Below are 24,987 nucleotides of genomic sequence, written 5' to 3' on the forward strand. Positions count from 1 at the left end.
ACGGAAAAATATTCATGATAAAATGTTTACTTTTGACACAATTATAATATTAAAATATAATAAAATTGATAGTTCTATGACGTATATATTACACCCCGACAACGTGGTCACGGATCAGTGTCGTTTCGTCTTTGCGTCCACATAGACGTATTATTTTTTTTTCACATCGACATTTAATACAATTATAATATATTTATCACTATCATTTGAACGCAAATTTACATCTAAACGATCGTCACCAAAAGTATTTGCAGTTAACTTAACGCGATGACCGTCAACTACGGACAGCTCTTGCAACGGCTGGTCGTCGGTTACCTGTTGCTGACTACGGTCGTCCGAGCTTCACTGTCCGATGGTGATGATGGCAGCAGTCGCGTCAAGTACACTACAGATTTGTTAGATGACTCAACCGACGACACCGCAGACTCGACGTGAGTATTTCAGGGATGTCACATTTTGTTGTTTGAAAAAAAAAAATGTTATTTAAAACGGCCTTATTCTGGATCCGATCGTATGAGGTAAACAATTTTAATCATGCGGTTGTAGTAGTTTTATGCAGTTGTTAGAATTTTAGCATTAGGCCTCGATCATTAACAAATGCCAGTGCCCTGAAAATTATTATTTTTTTTGTAATAAATATTATGTTCATACATTAATGTTTAAAAACAAAAAAACAAAATAAAACAACAGTTTTCGACAAGTCTGAGATTAAGAGTGTCCCATTATATGGGTACATTCGGCTATTATTCTGATTATTTTTCGTATTAAAATACATTGTTGAAATTCAAACTTTTATTTTTGTTCACATATTATTAGATTCTTTAAAACCAAAATTTATCTTTATAAATAGATTAATAGAATATTAAAATTAAAATTAAATATTAGAGCAATTAAATAAATTATATAAATTATGATATGAAGCAAAGCACGTTACCCCATACACATAGCTGAACATTACATTTTGAACATTGTTTACATTCTTTAGACGTACAATTATTATTTTTTTTCATACCATTTGCAACTGGTGTTATCACCTCTATCAAATCACATCAATCAATTAGGCATTTTAATAGAAGATCCTGGTCGTTTTCTAATAATATAATAATTCATAAGGTGCAAAATATTTTTGTAGAGAAATATACAAGTCAAATAATATATTGTTTACATTCCTATATTATTTTATATCCAGTAATTTTACTACTATTTAGAAGAGTTAGAGACAATAAATTAAGAATATAAATTATGTTGATGATCAAAGCATTAAGTAGTTAGTTTGCTTTGAAACGTTTCCGGGATAAGTAGCAAAAGGTTCACTCGATACATATATATATATATTTATATATGGACATCTATATTATATACAGTATACACGGTTGTTATTATTTAGTACAAATACCTACTACAATAGTAGGTACACCATAAACCCATGTATAAGGTCATATAAATTCGTTGTCTCAATAATGAAATTGGATTTAACTATTTTTTTATTTTAAAATCTTTTATAGTATTTGTATTATTTTTATATTAATTATGAAAATTATGAATTTTGAAATAATTTATAACTCAAAGTAAAACACTTGAACGGCTATTCTCTATTGGTATACAAACAGACATCGCTACCTATTTAATGACATTTTTTGATATTTTCAGTAGACATAAAATAAATTATGTTTAACATGGTTAAAATGTAAACAGTTCTTATAACTACATAGTACATAGAGAGTTTGAAAAATTTATAATGTGAAATTATCCATAATATGTTATTAATTAATAATTTGTCGATAGATAAAACGTGTCTAGTAACAGGTCTTAAATCAAAAAAAATATTTATCGTTTACCGTTATAGGACATTTAAATTTATAACGTTATAACGTTATAAGTATTTATAACTTATAAAAAATTGTGCGTTTAAACGTTATACAAATTTAAACATTTATAACATGTTCCGTTCACCGTCATTAACAATTAAACGTTTTCAACAATTTAGCTTTTTATGTTTTTTTCCTGACATTTTATTTTACGTTTCAATCGTTAATCGTTTGTTGTTACGTTATCCGTTATTAATTTTAATCGTTTTTCGTTTCTGTTTCGTTATTTGTTAATAATTTTAATATCGTTTTTTGTTTCTGTTATCTGTTTTTAATCGTTTATCGTTTACCAATATGTAACCTGTTGTCGGTTCCAATCGTTTTTTGAACAGTTTAACGTTATACGTTTTACTCATAACGTTATAAAAACGTTTTGATGCCCTGTAATTATTAGCAATATAATAATATGGTACGCCGTATACCTACTCAATGTAATATATATATGTATATATTATATTATATATTTAAATATGTATAGTATACATCAGCGGCTCGCGGGCCACATTCGGTCAGCAATGAATATTTATTTCTTCTAAAATTTTGATTTTCAATTTGTTTATTTTAGATTTAGTATAAAAATGAGTAAAAAAAAGTACGTTTCCCGCTTATCTTTGACGTATATGGCCTGTTGGTAATTTGAGTTTAAAACCACTGGTATACATAGTATATTAGATCGTAAAAATACCGTCAACTCAAAGTTTTCATTTAAATTTTAGTTCATGATTTTTGACAACATTATGGTTCAATGTTCTATACATTTTTTATTTTTAGATAACAAATTATGTTTGAATTTATTACTAAAAAAAAAAAAATCTTTGATACACTATGTGTAATGTGGAATAATTAGAAAAGTTTATCAAAAATAAAAGTTATTCGTTGTGTTATAAAACTTAATTTAACTTTTTAACTTTAAACAAAAACTATATAACTTATTGTTAATAATATGTCTATTTATGGGAAAAACGGGTTTAAAATAGTTAAATAAGAATTTAGAAAATATTGTATTTTATTTTATTATTTAATTTTCTGTTAATTTAAATATCATTATTTACGTTAAAAATATATATAAATAAAGCACTTATTTATTTCATTGTTTTATTTATTTTATGTTAACTAGCTCGTTTGTCAATGATGATCCTAATAGCCCTTCTCAGTTTCAGCCAAGGTAAGTCTTGGTTATGTATAAAATATATTATAACGATATTTATTTAGTAAATATGAATTTAAAACAGAATATTTTGAATTTCAGATTCTCAGGTTACGGAACTAAATCAACAAAAAACACGAATCTTAAAACACAGGGTTAGTATTTATAAATTATGACTGTTAATTGAAAATAAATTATAGTTATACAAATAACATTTTTTTATTTATTACTTATAATAATGATTTTTGTGGTAGAAATGATTAATTAATAAGATTTAAAATGAATAGAAATTTGGTAATTATTTTAATTTGTATACAGATATTTATATTTTAAAGTTTTTGTTGATATTTTTTTTTTTTTTGATATTTTTTTGGTAGTTAAGACAAGTTATTAAATAACTTTATCGATTGACATAAATACATTTTTTTTCTTAGCGAAAAAATGATTATCAAATTTAAAAATATTTATCTGATACGATATTAACGTTTTTCGTGATTATTTATTATGTGATTAATAATTTGAGTGTAAATTGTCTATTTCATTTATGCAGAATTTTAATATTATTTTATAAAATGTTCTAAACACTATACAGAGAGTTGAGCTTATCATACTTAATGATTTATTTATTTATTTTTATATTTAGTACCTTTACGCACTACTATATTTACGTTGTGTTGTGGTGATGAGAAAATGAAGATGAGTCTTATTTTTTATTGTTTTATTAATATATTTTGTAGCACGGCGTTATCTATAGGCAATATAGGTACATAACTAAATCGAAAATAAAGGTTTTAATCAAATCAAATAATGAAAACACGACGTATATTTACTTTTTGTATACATTTTGTTTAAACAAGTCAAATAATATAGTAAATAATATAGGATAGAATTTAATTAAAAATGTTATCTTTAAACATTTAAGTATAATGTAATATTGTAATAGGACCATACGGTAAGATGGGTTGTGAGGACGAGTGCACTAGTAAGTAATTGTAATTAGTTCCCAAATTCAAAACAACAATCGTAGGTTTAAGATGGTTTAATAAGATGCGAATGTGTAGTTATACATATTTCCAAGTTCATAAATAAGTAGCAACCTACGCATAACGCGAATCTTAATAGTATGTTTATTTTATTTTTCCATTAAGAAATGAGAGAGATAACACCATAGTTATATAAATATTTAAACAATATAATTGTGTACCCATTTTTGCTTAGTAGTATTATATGTATACATTAATCATATCATGAAAAAATACAATATTTGGTTCAACTAAGATTTTTAAATATAATTGATTGCAGTGTAACTTTTCGTTTGAATTGTCTATGTTTCTTTTAAGGTTTTTAAATTTGATAAAAAAAGAACCATGTAAATCGGGAATTAAACAAGTAGTATGATACAAACGGCTATTTTTGATACAAATTTATTTTTATAAATCGTTATCGTGATTTTGTATTTTTCATTAAAATAGCAATAATTAACCATAGTGTACTATAATAATAGTTATTATTATGTTGTAGAGAAAAAATTAAATTAATTTGAAATTTGGAAAAATATCAGTGATGTAAAGTATAATTCAATTACAATAATATTTTATATAATAATTGTCAAGCTATCATATTTAATACTACAAGCATATATATTTATGAAAAAACTATACCTAATATTATATGCATTACAATTATTTTATAAACAACCATTGTAATAATAACATTATATTTAGTTACTTGTGAATGACGTCACTTTTGAAATTGAATCAAACAAATTATTTTAGATATTAGGGTGCATTGCTTAACAAATGTGATTTCTAAAAATAATAATATAAAGTAATAATATTTTTTAATAGGTACTTAGATAGGTTTATTAGTTTTATCGGTAATCGTTGTACTCATGTCTATTAATATTATTATTAAATACTATTTATGTCTTAAATTAAAACAAATAAACTTTGGAATAATTGTTATTTTATATCTGAACTATAGAAAATCAGGAACCATGCATTGCAACTTTTAAATCACCCGAAAACTCTATTTCCGTATGTTCTACAACAACCAAGTAAGTTGTAGATAGTACTATAATTGCATAACTGTACCAACTAACTGTAATATATTTCATTAGAATTTGTCAGGCTAATTGTATAGAAGGTTACAAATTTCCTAATGGCGTTTCAAAAATTTCGTTTGTGTGCGACGGTCACAGGTACAAAGTTAAAGGATCAAATTCTTACGCTATGCCATTATGTCTCCGTAAGTCATCTATTGATTTTAGTATTATTGATTTTAAGGAAAGAAAATTAAATTGATTGTATATTTGATTAGCTGTTTGTAATCCATATTGTGAAAATGGAGGTACTTGCGAGAAACCCAACAAATGTAGTTGTCCGAAAAATTACGATGGCCCGACGTGTCAAAATCTAATAGTTCATAAGTACTGCCACGGTTACCCCAATACACCGATGAATTCAAAAAAGAAATGCAATTCAGAGTAAGGAAGAAGCTAAGATACAATAGCTACTTAAAGTTAGAAACTAATTTTACTACTTGTACGTCAATGCAGTGCATGTACGATCAACTGTATGGATGGATACCAGTTCCCAGACTCATCTAGTGTGGCAAACGTATTTTGTAAAAACGGTTCTTGGGTACCCGGAAAAGTTGAATGGTCAACCGTTCCAGACTGTAGGCCAGTATGTGATCCACCTTGTTTAAACGGTGGTAATTGTATTGGATATCAGAAGTGTCAATGTCCGACTGACTTTAGAGGCCCTACATGCCAATATGGTAAGTTTTTTTTATTTCTAGTTTATATAATAATAATTACAATAAAAAAAAAAAAAAAAAATAGATACATTTTTGTAGTATAAAATAGTTTATAAAATATTTCTATTTATATCACAGTATCTAAATATTTTTTTTTAAACAAAAATTTAAATACCCTTTTTTTTAAAATTTTTTATGAGTGAGTATGATAGATTAAATATTATATGATATTTAATACATCACAAATAATATTTATTATATAATTATTTATCACATATAAGCATATTGCCTTTTTTTTTTAATGGATCTTTACTATGTTTTTAAAAGTGAAATAACTGCAATGGTTCTAAAAATAGCAATTAATGTTACTTTGTTTTAGCAAAATAATGTAATGTTATAACTTTGCATATAATATATTGGATTAATTAAAAATTCAGAAGAATAAATAATCATTATTCAGTGTTTATATATATGCGTATGTGTTTTACTTACAGCGGAAAGTTCTTGTGATGTAACAAAATTAAATTTCAATGGAAATTATAAATGTTCCGATGATATGGAGAAAAACGTATGCACACTGTCGTGCCCTCAAGGGTCTGTTCTTGAACCATTTAAAACAACTGACGTTGAATATACTTGTCTGTATAAAACTGGAGAGTATGAACCAAAACATATACCTCAGTGTGTATTTGGTAAGTAACTTCTGTACGATAGAAATTGGAATGTTAACGTTACTTTATTTCCGGTAATATTTTATGATAATTTATGTTTTGTTTGTGTGTGTGTTTTTAATATAGACGATCAACCTTCTAAATTAATAAATGTTATTAACACAGTAGTGGAAGTAATTAATACGTATAAAACCCGACCTGGGAGTTGTAGCCGTTGGGGTTTTGGAAACTATAAGACGTTTGATGGAAAAATATATAGTTTTCAAAGTGATTGTACCTATACATTAATTAGCGATATTAAGACTAACTCATTTCACATTCAAGCACGTTTTGATCAAGGAATGATTAGTTATATCAATGTTTATATTGTTGATAATCTGTACCAAATAAAAAGGAACGGTAAGACAATAAATTTAATATTATTTAATATTATCGATAAATAATTCATTTTTATTTTAGCTGACGATAACGTCGTTTCTTTGATAAATAATGGTAAACTACTTGCCGTACCTAATGAGTTGGCAGATATTAGTGTTGAAATTATAAGCGGCCAAACAGTATTCATTAACTTACGCGCTTATAATTTAAAAATTACTTGGAAATCTAATGTAAGTTTAATCAATACAATTATGTAAACTTTTATTTATATCGTATTATAATAAAACTTGTTTTCGTTTATTTCAGGGTGCTTTAATTATGGACGCCGGTGCTGAATTATGGAACTCGACTGATGGTCTCTGTGGAAAAATGGACGGTATATCCGCAAACGATTTGTCATATAATAGTGTCACAGGTTTTGCGAACAAGTGGCTAGCGAATGGGCTGAACGAAATATGTGAATCACCTATTACAGAAACTATTGACGTTTCTTATGAAATTGTGCAAAAAGCTACAGAATTTTGTTCCACTATAAAAAATGATAAGTTTAACGTTTGTAGTAGTAAAAATCTTAACGTTAAAGCATTTATTGAAGCGTGTAAAATGGACTATATTCAATGCCATTCAATGAATGGATCTAATTGTGGATGTAGTAGTATCGTTGTCTTTGCAGAGGAATGTTTCGGAAAAGACGCCAATATTCCGTGGAGAGATGATAACATATGCCGTTAGTATAATATTACTGATAGTCGAAAAAATAATATGTTTTAGTTATTATTTATTAATACTACAATATTGTTTATAACTTTTATTTAGCTTATCAATGTCCTAGTGGAAAAGTATATTCACAGTGTTTGCCAGTTGTACAAGAAACATGCACTATTACAGCTGAAGTGAAAACAAAAAATGTAAACTCGTACTGTGAGGAAGGATGCATCTGTCCAGTTGGAACTGTTTTGAACGATGGCGTATGCGTAGTAAAAGAAAAGTGTCCTTGTAAGTTAAGAAATAAATTATATCTACCCGGAGAAGAAATCACTAAAGATTGCAATAAATGGTGAGTTGGTACGTTTAGTTTTCATTGTCTTATTACCTAACTAAATTCATTTTTAAGTACTTGTATCGGCGGTGAGTGGAGTTGCACAAGTGCCAAATGTCGAGCAGAATGTTATGCGATTGGAGATCCACATTATAAAACATTTGATGGCCTAAAATTTAATTTCATGGGATCTTGTTCATATTATCTTGTTGTTTTACCCGAATTTTCGATCGAAGCTGAAAATATACCGTGTGACGGTACAATGTCGCTGGAACATGGTTTTGAAGTACCAAATTTATCGGGAAAAGCAACTTGCACTAAAACACTTACTATACGAATTGGAAATAGCACAACTATTAAATTGGGCCAAGGAAAAATAGTATTCGTTAACGGAGAAATTGTAGACAAATTACCGATAAATGTACAAGGGAGAGCTTACATTAGAGAACAATCAACATTTTTCCTTCAAACTATAATTACAAATGGTGTTGAAGTATGGTGGGATGGAGAAACTCGTGCATATATTTATGCTAGCCCGGAACTCGAAGGAAAAACTAAGGTACGTTTTTTATTGATAAATAATATGAAACAATGCTACATTTTGATGAGGATCTGCGTTGAAAAAAATCTATTTAGACTCATCAATCTATTATGTATTGCCACAAGGTAGCTCTTTATTTAATATAAAGTCATATTAAATTATAACTGCATAGGTACATGTTAAATGTGAATATTTAATTTACAGTAATACATATACTACAATATAAAGTTTTGAAAAATGATTCTATTCTATTAATAAATTGTCAACTAATGTAGTAAATAGTAATACAGCTATTTATATAATAACCAATTAGATTTTTTGTTTTTAATCACAGGGCTTATGTGGTACATATAACGGTAACCAGAAAGATGATATGTTTACTCCCGAAGGGGACATCGAGACAAACGTCGTTTCTTTTGCAAATAAGTGGAAGACAAAAGAGAGTTGTGCAAATAACAAATTAGAAACTGTAATAAAAACTGCCCATCCATGCGATGAAAATGTACAGTATAAACATTTAGCTGAAAGCTACTGCAGCAATATCACAGGAAAGTTATTCTCAGATTGTCACACTCAAGTAGATCCAATTCCTTATTACGATGATTGTCTTTACGATGTTTGTTCTTGTCATCCTGGTCAATTTTCACGTTGTTATTGTCAAATATTAGCTTCTTATGCTCTCGAATGTTTGCACCAAAATACGATCATAGATTGGCGAAGAGGAGTGAGAGAATGCGGTATGTACCTATTAATCATATTTTATTGCTATCATATAATATTAATACTGTGGTGAATTGATTGTGACTTGTGAGGAAAATTATTCACAGGGAAGATCAATGGTTAATATAAAGTAAAGTAATAAATTAAATTTTAAAGTTTAATACGCTTATATTTCTTTAAAATAAAAAAATGCAAAATAAAATAATTTTTAAGTACGCGTGTATTGTATATTAGTATCAAAACTGAAAATCATTCATTAAGCATTTTTTTTTTTTTTTAAATATCATTTTTAGTCATAAACTGAGAAAAAATATTAGTACACATATTTTATGTATTTATATTATGAATAACACAGTTAGAATATTTATAAAAACCCAAAATAAAAACATTAGGTGATATTCATAATAATCATATAGAGTATAAGTTATATAGATAATTTAAACAGAAACTATTATGAAATGAAATTAATAGGGGTTGAATTTGCATTAACAACTTTTTTATCACTATATTTTATTGCCAAGTATACTATTTACAAATCTACTTCGCGGAAAGTACAGTTTAAATAAAAAAGTTTTTGTGTATTTTGTTTTGATTTTCATGAATTTTTATCTAGTTTGCAATTTTGATGTAGGTATTATTTTAAATAAAATACATTTTTCAAACTTTTTCCATAATAATATAAATGAATTTAATAATGAAGAAAATTAATTTTTTTTGTGAAATGTATTTTTATACTAATCAATAAAATACCTGACATCAAACGAAAATGTGGAAAGTATAAATATTAACACAGTATACTTAAATATAAATTATAAATAATTCTAATGACTTGAAAATTGGATAATAATAAAAAAAAATGTGTCACTGCATAATTAGATTATTGTTAGGTGATTGATAAATGTAAAAAACTGAATGAAAAATAATTAAAAACAATTTTGTATACTAAAATTTGTAAATTATTCACAAACACTTCACACCTCTCAGAGTACCCACAAATACATAGCTTTTAATAAATACATAATAATAATAGAAATTATTATTATTACTATTATTCATAAAAATAAATTATTCTAAATTTTCAGGCGTACAATGTCCAGCCGGTCAAAATTATGACACCTGTGGTAATTCTTGCCAGCGGACGTGCAGAGATATTTCTACTATCAATACTTGCAAGTCTAATTGCGTTGAAGGCTGTTATTGTCCTAAGGGATTAACTTTATCAGAGTCCGGTGAATGCATACCTGTCGCAGAATGCCCATGTTATTACAATGGTCAAGTATTTAAATCTGGTCAAAAAAGAATCGAAACTACTGGAAAGGGACCACAGTTTTGTACGTGCACAAGTGCAGCATGGGAATGTAGTTCTGCTAAAAAAAACGAATTAGCACAGTGGAAAGATACGTCGGAAAGTTCGTGCAGTCGACAAAAACATTTAATATTTACTGAATGCGAACCTTCAGAACCAATAACTTGCCGTGTAAGATTGTGCATTAATTTAATTATAAGTCACTTTCTAGAAGTTATTTACGAGTCGTTTTATTTAATGAATCCTCAAAGTAAATTAAGTTAAACGGTATAGATTTATTTAAATGAAACTTTTCTATTATACAAAACTTGTATATTTAACTTTAACGATTATTATACCTAATTTATTATTAAATAAGTTTAAGTTAGGTAAATATTGACTAGTTGAAATTTGTTTGACAAATCAAATAAAAAAAAAAAATTAAAAAAATACGTAACTAATTAAATAAATCATTTATATTTATTTGTACTAGAATATGCACGATCCTCCACAATCAACACCAGCTATATGTTATTCAGGATGCGTTTGTAAAAAACCGTATGTTCTTGATTCGTTTATAAAAGAATGTGTATTACCAAACGAATGTCCATGTCATCATGGTGGTAAAAGCTATAATAACAATGAGACATTTTATCAAGGTTGCAATACATGGTATGTTCTTTGTCTAATTAAAAAATAAAATTGGAAATGTATTTTTTGACGTAAAATATCATTTGACAGCGAATGCAATCTGGGAAAATGGGAATGTACGAATAATGAATGTCCTGGAATTTGTTCGGTCTGGGGAGATTCACATTTTCAAACATTCGATGCTCAATATTTTGACTTTCAAGGTGCATGTGAATATATTTTATCCAAAGGAACATTTACTAGTTATGAATCGTTTGTGACTTCTATAGAAGTGAGTTGTATTATTTTTATTTTTTATACTAATGGTACCTACTGTTAAGTTATAGATTTTTAAATTGTAATATTATGGGTTTTATACGTTTAAATTAGGACAGATATCTTTTGTTCTATTTCTAGTTTCAATAAAAATTCTAGATTTAAAAAAATATAATTTTAAGGTTCCAGTTAAAACCAGTATTTAATGGATCCAATAATTTTTATTTATTATTTGTAAGCTGAATATATTTTTACACATACATAAAACAATAATAATATATCCTTATAATAATTCTAATGTATCTTATTGATTATTATTATTATTATTATGGTTAATAAGCTTAAAATATCATATTCTTTATCAGTATGTTGGTTTCCTGGTCCGATTTTCAAATTTTTTTTGGTAAAGTTAGTTAAGTGCTTATACCGCAATCGTTATAATATAAATTATATATATTATATATTCGATATAATACTATAATATGCATATTATATTAATTATAATATTACTTTATTTTTATATACAATTGTAAAAACCCTTTAAAATTATGAAAATTAAAATTGTGAAATGAAAAAAAAGCGGCTTGTTTTTAGGAACTAGTAGCATAGAATCAATTTTATAATATAACGTTTTATTACATTAATTTAAAAAAATAATAATTTTATTACTTTAAATATACTACTGGAATAAGGAAATTTTTCCTATATGGATCTATCTCATAAATATTTGTATAATAATTAAAAACTTGTGTAACAGAATGTCATATTTCTGCAAAAAGTGTAGATAGCTTTTCTAAGACAACCAAAACTATATAGTCTGTTCGATTCCACTAAATAAGATATTGAAAGATACATAATATTTTTAATTTTACATTTATGTTTGTTTGAAAGCCATTATGTTATAATAAATTAATTTAAGATACAATAAAATATTATGACATAAAATACTACATATTGTAATAAATACAATACTTATAAAATGTAAATATAATAATAGATTACAATAAATAAACTTCAATTTTTTTTTATACTGCAAAAATAATTATAATTATAATTCAGTACTCTTTACGTGTACCAAAATCGAAAGTTGATTCAATACAGTATAATATTGGCATTAAAAAGTAAGATATTTCTTTGAATCTAAAATAAATACCGTTGTAAAATTTAAAAAAATTATAATATATAATATTATATTAAATTTATTCGTATTGAAATTGTATATTGAAAAAAGAAATGATATATTTGGAGGGATCGTGTTATGCCCAACACCTTTAACTCGCATTCCTCTAACATTACAAATATAACATACACATAATCATATTAAATTTGTGTTTTAGTATTTTACTAAGTCTTTAGGTTTTACTTAAAATTAAAAATATGTTATGAATGAAACATAACTATTATTATTATTATAACATTTTATAACATTTTTTAAACACTGTTCATGAATAAGGACATTATAAAAAGTAAAATTCAGGAAATAGAATTAAAAAATAGATAACATTATTATTAAATTTTTTTTATCGCATTTTATGAGTATCGTTTTTAGTAGTAGTAGTTTGTAATAAAATATATTTTTAGGTTGTACCTTGTGGTTCAACGGGAGCAACATGCATAAAATCCATAACTTTGACGGTTGGAAGTGGCGATGAGGTCGAATCTATACATTTGAAAAATAAACATATTCCTTCCGATACCAAAAGGTAACTTTCAAATTGCAATAGAAACAAATAATAATATTGTATATAATTTATGGTACATATTTTATGTTTTAGAATATTAGTCAAAGAAGTTGGACATTTTGTGGTAGTTGAAGTTCCTGATTTAGGAATACAAATATATTGGGATAAAGGTACAAAAATTAATTTGCAAGTTGATAAAAAATGGAAAACTCACGTAAGATAAATGCAATTAAAACATTAAAGCATTTTTTTTTATTATTATATCTAATATTGAAAAAAAATATATATATTTTCAGGTTAAAGGGTTATGTGGAAATTATAATGATAACCAAATGGATGATTTCCAAACACCTTATGGAGGTATACCTGAAGTATCAGCATTACTATTTGGTGATTCATGGAAACTACAGCCTCACTGTACTCAACCGTCTGGAATACGAGTGAGTGTAGTGCATTTAAAATGTTTTAGTTGCAACTTTGTTAACTTTTTCATAAGACAATACACATAATTTTAGTCATTTTAGACAATAATATTAATTTTATAGTTTTACTTTATTGACAATAATACTGTTATTTACTTTTATTCTATGTGATTGATAAACTTAATACTTTTTTTAGGATGCTTGTGTATTACATCCACATCGTAGACAATGGGCAATTCATCAATGCAGTGTTCTTAAATCTTCTATATTCAAGCCTTGTCACTCACAAGTTTCTATAGATAACTATATAGAAAGGTGTATTTATGACACTTGTGCTTGTGATCAGGGAGGCGATTGTGAGTGTTTATGTACAGCAATAGCAGCATACGCTCAAGAATGTAGTATTCGTGGTGTTTACATAAAATGGAGATCTCAAGACTTATGCCGTAATTATAATAACATGATTGATATGATTTATAAGATACATATTATATATATATATATATTTATGTTTATAACAGTCCTGAGAGAAATAGGTACTAAATTATAATATTTTGTATAGCTATTCAATGTGAAAATGGTACATCTTATGATTCTTGCATACCACGATGCTCTCAAAAATCATGTGACGATTACGTTTCTCAAACATCAGAATTGTGTGATGATAAATTTTGCATTGAAGGTAAATATTTTGATCAGTATATTGATTATCTATGATGAATATTTAATTTATACTTGTACAATCCCAATGTATTTTTTTTTTTAGGTTGTGCTAAAGCTCATTGTCCATTTGGTCAAGTTTATCTCAATTCTACATCTGATGTTTGCGTTCCTAAAAGCAAATGCAAAATCCCTTGTAAGATCGAGGGCTCTGACCGTTTATTTAATGATGGTGACATTGTTTTTGAAGATGACTGTCACTCATGGTATATTTAAATAAGTAAATTTCTGTTTATGGTAAATAAATATTTTTTTGATTTAATTTTAGTTTTTGTTCGAGAAATAAGAAAATATGTAAAGGTCAACCCTGTTCTACTCCAGCAATAATAACCACACCGACTACTATACTCAACGATATAACTACCACTACAACTACTACAACTAGTAAGCCAATATCAGACCAACATATTAATAAAACAGTCGTACGACTATCATGTACTGATGGTTGGAGCTCTTGGATAAAAGTAAATCAATTAAAAAGCAAAAGTCTAACTAAATTTGAATACATGCCCACGTTTAAAGAGCTAGTCTCTACTCAACTTGATATCATAGAGGACTTGAAAAACAATGTAAGAACATAATAATAAATAATGATTATATGAGATTGCTAAATGGACTTATTTCATCAATAATTTACAAATAATAATATGATATTATAGACATTGGGAATGTGTGCGAATAAAAGAATGGATAATATTCAATGCAGACCACCGAAGGCGATAAAAGGCATTAAAAATACCATAAATATTGTCAATTGTGACTTAAAAAAAGGACTTGTGTGTGATGGTAAATGTAATGATTATGAGCTTCGTGTACATTGTAATTGTCATAAGGAATCAAGTAAATATAAATGTTTACTTTATTAAAATCTAAATTATGATAATTTAATCATTTTGTATTTAAAGGCACTGAAGAAGAAAATCTTGGTCTTCTTGTTGACGAGGATCGAACAATTAATAAAACTCAAACAGGTAAGACTCCAACTATCCAACTTTATAGTTCATTTAAAGTTGGATAATTTTTAAAATTTGTATTAAAATTATTTTATTTTATTTAAATTTTTTTTTTTTAATGTTGGACAATGCTAACTTTAAACATTATTATCGTATTTTTAGTTTGTTCGGATGGATTTAGATGGCAAGGTTGCAAGGTAATGTGTAACCAAGTGTGCCACTCATTTGAAAATCAACTTAAACACACAAACACGTGTGTATATCCACAAAAATGTATTGGAGGCTGTGTCAAAGAAAGTGAGCAGTACACAGCATGCCCAGTTGGGTCGATGTGGAGAGACAACAACACGTGTGTGTCTAAGAGTGACTGTACTTGCTTCTCTAGAAACGGTACTCAAGTAAAGGTTAGATAATCTCTTATTCAAAAATAAAATATAATTGTAAAAATCAGTAAATAAATAATTATTTATGGTAAATTTTATTTCAAGCCCGGTGGCGTTTTTAAAGAAGACCAGTGCACTGTATGCCAATGTATAAACAACGCTTATATTTGTGATGATTCTTCTTGTCAATATAAATCAACTACTGAAACTATTGAGCTCACATCTCAAAAATATTATGAATCTACTGTACTTCAAGAATTTACTGAGTTGTACAAGGAAACAATTAATAATATTTCTACTTCGGTTTCATATGAATATACCACTGAAAAGCCTTTATCTACAACAGAAACAAAAATAACGACTCCAGAATATATAAGCACAATAAAATGGCCTGAAGCTAGCACTTCTAGTGCTTATATGATTGAGTCAACTACATTTCCGACAAGTGAATCATCTACTGTAAAAAATAACAAAACAACAACCAGAGAAATTATTATTATACCATCTACAGTGTCTCCGCCAATAGTTGTCTGTGATGCACATGGGTAAATATTTATTTAATTTCAAACTGAATTGTAAATTAAAATACTATTATTCTACATTATAAAATATTACAAAACTAACACAACACGATTTTTTAGAATCAAACCGATAACTGCTACTTTAGCTCCATTGTCATTCGATGCTAGTTCGTGGTATGATGAAACTACTGCACCTGAATACGCCCAGATATATTCGGAAGAAAATGGTTACTGGAAACCGTCTAAGACAAGCGAAAACGAATATTTACAGATTTATTTAGGGTACCCGGAAACGGTTTATGGGGTAGAGATATCTGGTAATCCTCTAAACGATGAATACGTAACAAGTTACAATGTAGTATACAGCTTGGATGGTATAAGTTTTAGTCATGTTTCATATCATGGACAACCTGAAGTAATTTTTACATTTTATTTATAAAATATTAATTAAATGTATAAAATAATATATTGTGTAATATAGGTGTTTCGAGGTCCTTATTCACATAATTTAGTAGAAAGACAAATATTTTTTACTCCTATTGAAGCAAAATACATACGAATTATACCTATGACCTGGCGAAATAATATTGCGATGCGAGTTGGATTATTAGGATGTCCTATTGCATCTACTACACTTGGTTATGAAATCCAATCAACTATAAAGCCATCCAACAAATGTAATTCAATTTTAAATTTATTTAAACTATCAGTTATCATTGACCAATATGTGTAGTTGATTTACTAAAAATTTATTTTTAAAGCTATTTGTACTGATCCAATGGGAATAGAATCTGGCTTATTAAACAATATGATATCAGTATCATCGTCCACATTTGACAATTTTAATGCTGCCAATGTGTCACTCAAGAGTGAATCAGCGTGGGTACCATTTACAGCTTCAACAAATCAGTGGATTCAAGTAAATTTGATATAAAATTAGCTAATTAATCAAAACATAAATTAATATTAAATGTTATATATATATAATTATATAGGTAGATTTTACGGAACCTAGAATTATAACTGGAATTGTAACTAAAGGTATTTCTTCAACAAGCAAAACAGGTGAAGCATGGATTGAAGCATACAAAATCGTGTACAGCAATGATTTAGTAAACTGGAATAAAATTTTGGATTCTAACTCAGTCGAACAGGTTTTAATGAAATTAAACGCTAATTTAATTTAACATTATGATGAACTTTTTACGAACCTTGTTTTTAGATTTATTCAGCTAATTTTGATGGAAACAACCCAAATACGGTATTTTTCAAAACTCCAATAAGAACACGTTATATTAGACTTCACCCAGAAAAATGGTACAATATGCCGGCATTGAGATTGGAAATTCTTGGATGCTTCGAAGCATACGCCACCGAAGAAACAATTATTCAGACAACAATAAAACCTATTATTCATCTTACGAACTGTAATATTTGTCCTGGCTTAACAATTAATGATTGTAACTGTCCATCGGAAATGTGGTGGAATGGCGAGAATTGTGGATTACGTTCAGAATGTCCATGTGTTCTAGGAATTATGACATATCAAGTGGGTACAGTATACGATCTAGAAAACTGTCAACAGTGTACATGTACTCTTGGTGGATTGCCCGATTGTGCACCAAAAGTGTGTGGCCCTTGTCCTCCAGTAAGTCAAATTAAATATTTAAATGTAGTTTAATGTTTACTTTAACATATTGTATGTTTAGGGAGAGGTTTCCAGTACTGCAATGTCAAGTTGCAAATGCGAATGTCAACCGTGTAAAAATGGCACAAAATTATGTCCGACGTCTAACATATGCCTTGAAGAATCTCTTTGGTGCAATGGTATTCAAGATTGCCCCGACGATGAAATTAATTGTTTAACGACTACTACGACAACAACAACTACCACTCCAACTAAAATAATAACAACAAAAATTACCACTCCAGTTAAAATGACAACAACAACCACAACAACTATGGCTCCAACCGTTACAGAAGAAATAAAAACAACTATTCCAGTAATTGTACCACCAAAAAAAAGAGGGCAAGGTCCATGTCCCGAAATTAAATGTCCTGAAGGACAAATAGCAAGAATTTTAAATTCATTACCAGTGAAAACCAATTCAATTAAATTTGCTCGAAAAACAAGAAGTCCGGAAATTATTGAAGACGATCCATGGCCATCACCCTTTAATCCTATGACTAATTTAGCAGCATCGGTGAAAAGAAACCATCAAGACCCACTTTTTAGTACTAAAGGAACAACTATTCGGCGTAAAGGTGGTATTAATTTTGGTGTCAAAAGTGGAGGCGTGAAAAACGATAATCAACAGCCAATATGTAAACAATGGATTTGTGAAGCACAAGTAGAACAACTTAAGTGTAATACACCATCGATAACATGCCAAGAAGGATATTTCTTACAAATGACGCCAAATGATAACGATATTTGTCCAGTTTATACATGTGTTTCGAATACATTAGATGAAAGTGAATGTGAAATCGATGGCAGAGTGTTTAAAACCTTTGATGGAGTCACATATAAATATGAAATTTGTGATCATATTGTTGCCAGAGATCGAGTGAATAAAAAATGGATGATAAAACGTAAATATAAATGTTATAACATCATATTTATTATTTATTATTTATATCTAAATTGTACTAATTCGAACTATATTTCAGAAATCCGTCGTTGTCCATACGTTGGTGCTTGTCAAGTATCTTTATGGATAGATCATTTGAATCATACTATTGAGTTTTTCCCGAATATGACAACTACTTACGATGGATATTCTTATACAGTAAATCAGGTAAAATCTAATTTAAAATTTGAATCATGAGTATATAGTTAAATATAAGCTAAAATATTAATTTTATAATTTTTAGCTTCAAGTTATAGGAAGTCAAGCCACGCAATTTGCCGTGAAACAAGTTCAAACTGATTATATTATATTTGCCAGTACATTAGGTTTTAATATAATTTGGCAAGTCAATGGACAAGTTAAAATAAAGGTATTAAGAATTTACACAGTAGATAATAATCAATATGAAGTGAACCAGATGTTTCTTGAAATTTTTCATATTACAGAGTTAAAGAAAATAATATATATATATATATATAATATATTTAAGTACAACTATTTAATTAATAAATAATTTTTTTTTTAGTACAGTAGTATAAGAATTTATAGTTTTTAATTAAAATTAAAATTGATTTTATATATAACACTTATTTTTATTTATTTTTATAATTTCATATTTTTCATAATATAATATATTATTAATTATATTGATGTTGAACTCTTTACTATTAAATATTTTCTGCAGGCAAATGCATATTATACTGGAAGAGTTGACGGTCTTTGTGGATTTTTCGATAATAACCCTACAAATGATAAGCTTAAGCGTGATGGAGTTATTGCTACAACTACACCAGAATTTGGAAACTCTTGGGCTGATTCTAATGTACAATGTGAAGCCAAAATATGTCCATTGCATATACAAAAGGCGGCTCTCGAAGCTTGTAATGTATTTAGGTAAATAACAATTTAATTATAATTTTAATATATTAATAAAAAGTAACGCATTACCCAAATTTTTTTTGTAGATCCCCAATTAATAAATTATATAAATCCAACTGACATATAAAAGAAAGTATATAGGTATCTTTAAATATTACAATAATTTATTTTAGATCGGAACCATTGAACCAGTGTGGGGAAAATCAGAATATTGAAGATTTTGTAATGAAATGTGTAGAAAGTATTTGTTCATGTTCTGAAAACTCTGTAAATGAGTTTTCTGAATGCAGATGCAAAGCAATTTCAGGATTAGTTACTCAGTGTTATATAACAAATTCATCTGTTGAACTCTCTGATTGGCGTATACTACATGATTGCCGTAATTATAAACACATAAATATTAAATTATAAAAAAATTTACTTAGCTTATTACATTTTTGTTTCTAGCTGTAAATTGCCCTGCGCCTTTGGTGTACAAAGAATGTTTTAACAAAGTGTGTGAGCCTACCTGTGATTCATTACTTCAAAGTGATCCATGTCCAAAATTACCAGGATTTTGTTTCCCAGGATGTTATTGTCCAGAAGGTTTTATTAAAGAATTAGGGTCTTGTATAAAACCATCAAAATGCAGAAATTGTAATTATAAAAATATTTAAATTGAATACAACTTGATAAATTATGTATTACTATTGACATTTAAATATTTCTTTAGGTGTATGTGAAGGATCGGGTACTAGTCATTATACAACATTTGATAAGGTTGACTTTACTCACAAGCAAAATTGTTCTCATGTTTTAGTAAAAACTACGAAAGAAAATGATTCATTAAAACCTGGTTTCACCGTATGTTGTTTTTAAATTTATTTTATTAATTTAGATTTGTTATTTAATTTTATACATTTTATATTTTAGATTGTAGAGACTACTGGAAAATGCTCTAATCCACTGTTTTCAAATGGAGTCTGTGTTCAAAATTTGACTATTATTCATGCTGCTCACGAATTACGCTTATATTATAATTTAGATGCTTCTAAGGTACTTTTGTAATAACTAATTAATGTATTGTTGTATTCAGTTAGAACAATATTTTTCACACTTGTAGATATTAGCAACTGTTGATGGAAATGAAGCCAGTAAAATACCATATACAAATAAATGGTTATCAATAACAGAATCTCCTGGAAAATCTGTGACAGCTAGTATTCCGATTCTCGAATTAGAAGTTATATTTATGACTATGAATCAAGGTTTTTCAATAAAAATGCCATCACATTTATATTACGATAAAACTGAAGGTCTATGTGGAAGCTGTAACGGAGATTCTACAGATGATATGGCAGCTCCTGATGGAAATATTCCGATAAACGCTGATGAGTTTGTAACAAGCTGGAAGGAAAATGGAACTAGTAATTAAATTAATTGATTTTTTTATTCACATGAATTTGAGCTATATTGCAGTTTTTTACTTTTTATTTAGAATTTGAACAATGTGAAGCAATTATAACCGAAGTTAAAGAAAAAGAAGAAACGTGTTCCATTCCTAATCCAGATGTTGATCCATGTCTTAAGTTAATGGATTCTAAATTATTTGGCCAATGTCACGCTATTGTCGATGTTAAATTATACTTGAAAAAATGTCATTCCATTTTATGTCAAGGTCACGAAGGATCATTTTGTCATTCGTTAGAAGCTTACGTTCGTGAATGTCAATCTTTTGGTGTTTGTTTAGATTGGAGATCTCCAAACCTATGTCCTTATTCTTGTCCAAAAGGTAACTATCAAGTCCCATAAGCATTAATGTATTTGTGATAACTAATTGAGAATTTTATTAGGATTATTATATAAGGCCTGTTCGTCTGGTTGCGAAGAGACCTGTGATAACTATAAAGCTTTAAGGTCCGGAGAAACATTGTGTAAGAATCTGCCTACAGAAATGTGTACATGTCCAACTGGGCAAGTATTTAATAATAGCATATGTATAAACGAAAACCGATGCGAACCTTGTGACATTGAAAATCATTTTGTCGGAGATACTTGGTTAGCTGACAAATGTACTACGTGTACGTGTTCGAAAGGTTCAAAAACTGTACACTGTGAAAAGAAACAATGTACCCAATCATTATTTGCGATTTGTCAAACTGGTTTTAAATCAGTAAAAGATGAAGATAACTCAGACGAGTGTTGTGTACAGTATAAATGTGGTAAGTAAAATAAATAATAGTATATAAGTTTAATTTTATTTTTAACGAGTCGAGTTTATGTTTAGTACAAGAAGAAAATATCGTTCAAAACTGTACAGATATTGCGATGCCTGTATGTGCCGTAGATCAAGTAGTCAAAATGGAGTTGACTCCAAATGGGTGTAAGAGATTTATTTGTGGTATGTATATATAAATTATACTGTAATAATTTTATTGATTTTATTGCTATTAATGTATATTATGCAAATCATTATTAGAATGTAAACCCAAAGATGAATGTTATTCGGGTTTACCGGATAAAGATGTGGAACTTTTACCCGGTATGATTAATGTTATGAATAATCAAGGGTGTTGTCCTTCATTCCAAGCTATTTGTGCGCCAGAAACTTGTCCTACACCAAAACCATGTCCTATGTACTACGAACAATCTATTATTGACAATCATAGTTGTTGTCCACAATTTAAGTGTGGTAAGTAAATATATTGTATACTTAATTTAATATAAATTATCACTAGAATAATATATGATTCTCCGAACTTTATTAAATGGTTTTTTTTTTTTTTTTTGTAATTAGAACTGCCGAATAATACATGTTTATACGAATATGAGTGGATCGCCTCGACAGACGGTGGAGAACGCAAGCGCTCTGAAAATGAGAGGACCGTAGATTTGAAACAGGTAAATTTACCATTTAATATAAAATTATGTTAAAGATATTAAATTTATAATATTATTTGTTTTCAAGTTGAACGATAGTTGGGAAGACGGTCCTTGCCGATCGTGTTACTGTGATATAACGTCTACACGAGGAACTTGTAACAAAATTGAATGTGCTGCTCCATTAATAAGTTCCGACTACGTAATAGTGTCGCACACAAAATATGGTCAATGTTGTCCAAGTTACAAGAAAGAGTCTTGTATTTTCAATGGAACGGTTCACGAAGTCGGAAGCGAATGGTCTTCATTTGATCCCTGCGTATCTATGAGCTGTAAACTCGATAACAATGGCGAAGCATTTATTACTGAATCCGTAAAAAGTTGCAACACTGAGTGTCCACTGGTAAATTATCTTCTACTGCTATTACTGCAAAACAAGCGATAATTACGTATAATTGAATATATAAAATCAGAATTTAATCGGTTATTGTATGCATTTTTTAGGGATGGACGTATACACCTTCGACAAACAGTTGTTGTGGAACGTGCGTGCAAAAGTATTGTGTGATGCAAAATAAGACCTACAATGATAACGATACATGGACGTACGACAATTGTACGTCATTTATTTGTTCCAAGTCCGAGTTCAACGAAGTAAGCGTTCAGTACACACTAACGAAGAATCCAGCACTCACGATTGTATATTTAATACCATTTTCAGTTTAATATCTTACCGGCGTACCACACGTGTCCGAATATCGGCGACTGTCCGGAAAACAGAATCTATTACGACGGATGTTGCGAACAGTGCAACAACACGGGAATCATTAAAACAGAGGACCATAGCCTTTGCGCTCCAGAGAGCTTACCCATAAATCAAACAGTCGGTCTAGTAACAGAAGACAATCCATTCCATGACGCGTGCACGAATATCGAAGGCATAGTTGGGTTCACGGAGTGTCGGGGTCTTTGCGATTCATACACGTATTTCAATAAAAGTGAGTGTCGACGGTCATCCGACTTTAAGTCCTGTGCAACTTCATAATCGTGGTGAAATATTAACGAACGTATTTTTATTTTCAGAAACAATAAAACACGATTCGAAATGTCAATGTTGTCAGCCAATCCGTTTCGATAAATTGTCTGTGGTGTTACAGTGCAAGGATGGTTATCAGTATAACAAGTCTGTTCCAGTGCCGTCGGCTTGTTCTTGTACGGCGTGTGGCGGAGAGAGCTTTTCGATAAAAAAATCCAGAAAACTTTAAAACTATAGTTGAACTGTGACAACGAAATGAAAAAATATTAGAGCTTGTACCTAACCGAATACTTAAGCCATTTATTTATTTTAATGTCTAAATAATTAAATAAGACATTTTTTTTTTTGTACATTTTTTTACGGTTGTATTTATAATAGTATCATAATAATTATAATATTACAATGTATTATTTAAACTAAGCTAAATTAATTAATCTGTCACATTGCTTTGAATATAATATAGTGTAGGTACACTGTACACTCCATTACACATCGTATAAATTCGCTTTCATTAAACTTGATACAAAGAAATTGTTGACTTTTCCTTATCTTATACATTAAAGACACTAAGACTGTTTTAATTAAGAGTAAAATGTTGATGGTGTATCATCATTTTGTCAGCAATATTTATTACCATTTTTTTCTAAGTCATAAATTGCATTCTCTTCTTTATCGTATCATTTATATCTTATAAAATTATTTTTGTCGTATTCAATGTAGTAAGTTAGCAATTAAAGTGTCAACTGGTAATATTTAGAAACAAATATAGATTGTTATTTAAAACATGAATTACGAAAAACAAATCTCTTAAATTATGATCATTGTATTTATTTTAAAATAATTTCGTAAATGTCTAGTTTTTAAGTTTGGATTTTATACACTTATTAATGAAATAAATTTATTTTTGAATTTTCAGATTATTAGATACTATTATCCATTCTTTTCATTCATTCATTTTTTTTTTGAAAACATTAAGTGGTAAAGATGTAGTTGAGATATGCAAATTTATAAAGCCATAGCTCATAATAAATAATATTCATGATATTTAAACAAGATGTAATACTTTTTTTATATAAATTTTGTAGACATTTTGGACGATTTCCATAGAAATTGCATTGTTGTTAATTTAGTAAATCACACTAAAATTCAGTTTTGTAAATATGAAAAAATCTATTTTTTGTTTATAAAGAAATGCTTTGGAATGTATTTTTACAATAGTTTTTAACTTTTAAAACTGTTGAGACCAAAAGTAACTGCATAAAATAAGTTGTAATGAATAGTTGTATAAAAACCCAATTTTACTGCAAGAAAGTATAAGTAATTAAAAATTATTTTTTTTTTTATAATAAATTATTGATTTGATGTAAAAAGTTTTAAAATATTTCCTTACAGTAGAAAATATCTAATAAAAAAATATCAAACTTATTTCTAAGCGAACTACAAATTACTTCTGTTTAATATACTTTTGTTTATTCGATAACTTTGATAAGTATTATTCTCAATATGCAAATAGAATAATTTGAAATTTCATGTGTCTTATACGACTGAACACGCATTGGTAAATTATAATAATGTATTAATGTTCAA

At 28.0% G+C, this 24,987-nt stretch overlaps 1 protein-coding gene across 1 annotated transcript; it reads left to right on the forward strand.

The window, feature by feature from the left end:
* LOC114119270 (hemocytin-like) lies at positions 1-24,315 on the forward strand. Its single transcript, XM_027980777.2, has 51 exons — positions 1-431; positions 2,986-3,033; positions 3,118-3,170; positions 4,999-5,071; positions 5,135-5,262; positions 5,335-5,500; positions 5,573-5,796; positions 6,270-6,467; positions 6,573-6,845; positions 6,906-7,054; positions 7,131-7,551; positions 7,641-7,881; positions 7,939-8,422; positions 8,739-9,141; positions 10,207-10,601; positions 10,903-11,081; positions 11,151-11,331; positions 12,897-13,018; positions 13,091-13,211; positions 13,294-13,437; positions 13,616-13,865; positions 13,982-14,101; positions 14,186-14,345; positions 14,408-14,708; positions 14,799-14,979; positions 15,045-15,110; positions 15,255-15,496; positions 15,581-16,020; positions 16,117-16,411; positions 16,478-16,673; positions 16,758-16,915; positions 16,992-17,150; positions 17,219-17,644; positions 17,706-18,588; positions 18,667-18,794; positions 18,871-18,996; positions 19,312-19,520; positions 19,679-19,884; positions 19,953-20,141; positions 20,218-20,348; positions 20,418-20,540; positions 20,608-20,911; positions 20,983-21,276; positions 21,338-21,706; positions 21,772-21,885; positions 21,964-22,176; positions 22,282-22,385; positions 22,453-22,767; positions 22,869-23,018; positions 23,086-23,362; positions 23,448-24,315. The coding sequence occupies exons 1-51, from the start codon at positions 268-270 to the stop codon at positions 23,627-23,629; spliced, it is 11,478 nt and encodes a 3,825-aa protein (XP_027836578.2). The 5' UTR covers positions 1-267; the 3' UTR covers positions 23,630-24,315.
* The last annotated feature ends 672 nt before the right edge of the window (positions 24,316-24,987 follow it).

Source organism: Aphis gossypii, chromosome 2 (assembly GCF_020184175.1).
Source record: "Aphis gossypii isolate Hap1 chromosome 2, ASM2018417v2, whole genome shotgun sequence".
NCBI classification, from domain to species: domain Eukaryota; kingdom Metazoa; phylum Arthropoda; class Insecta; order Hemiptera; family Aphididae; genus Aphis; species Aphis gossypii.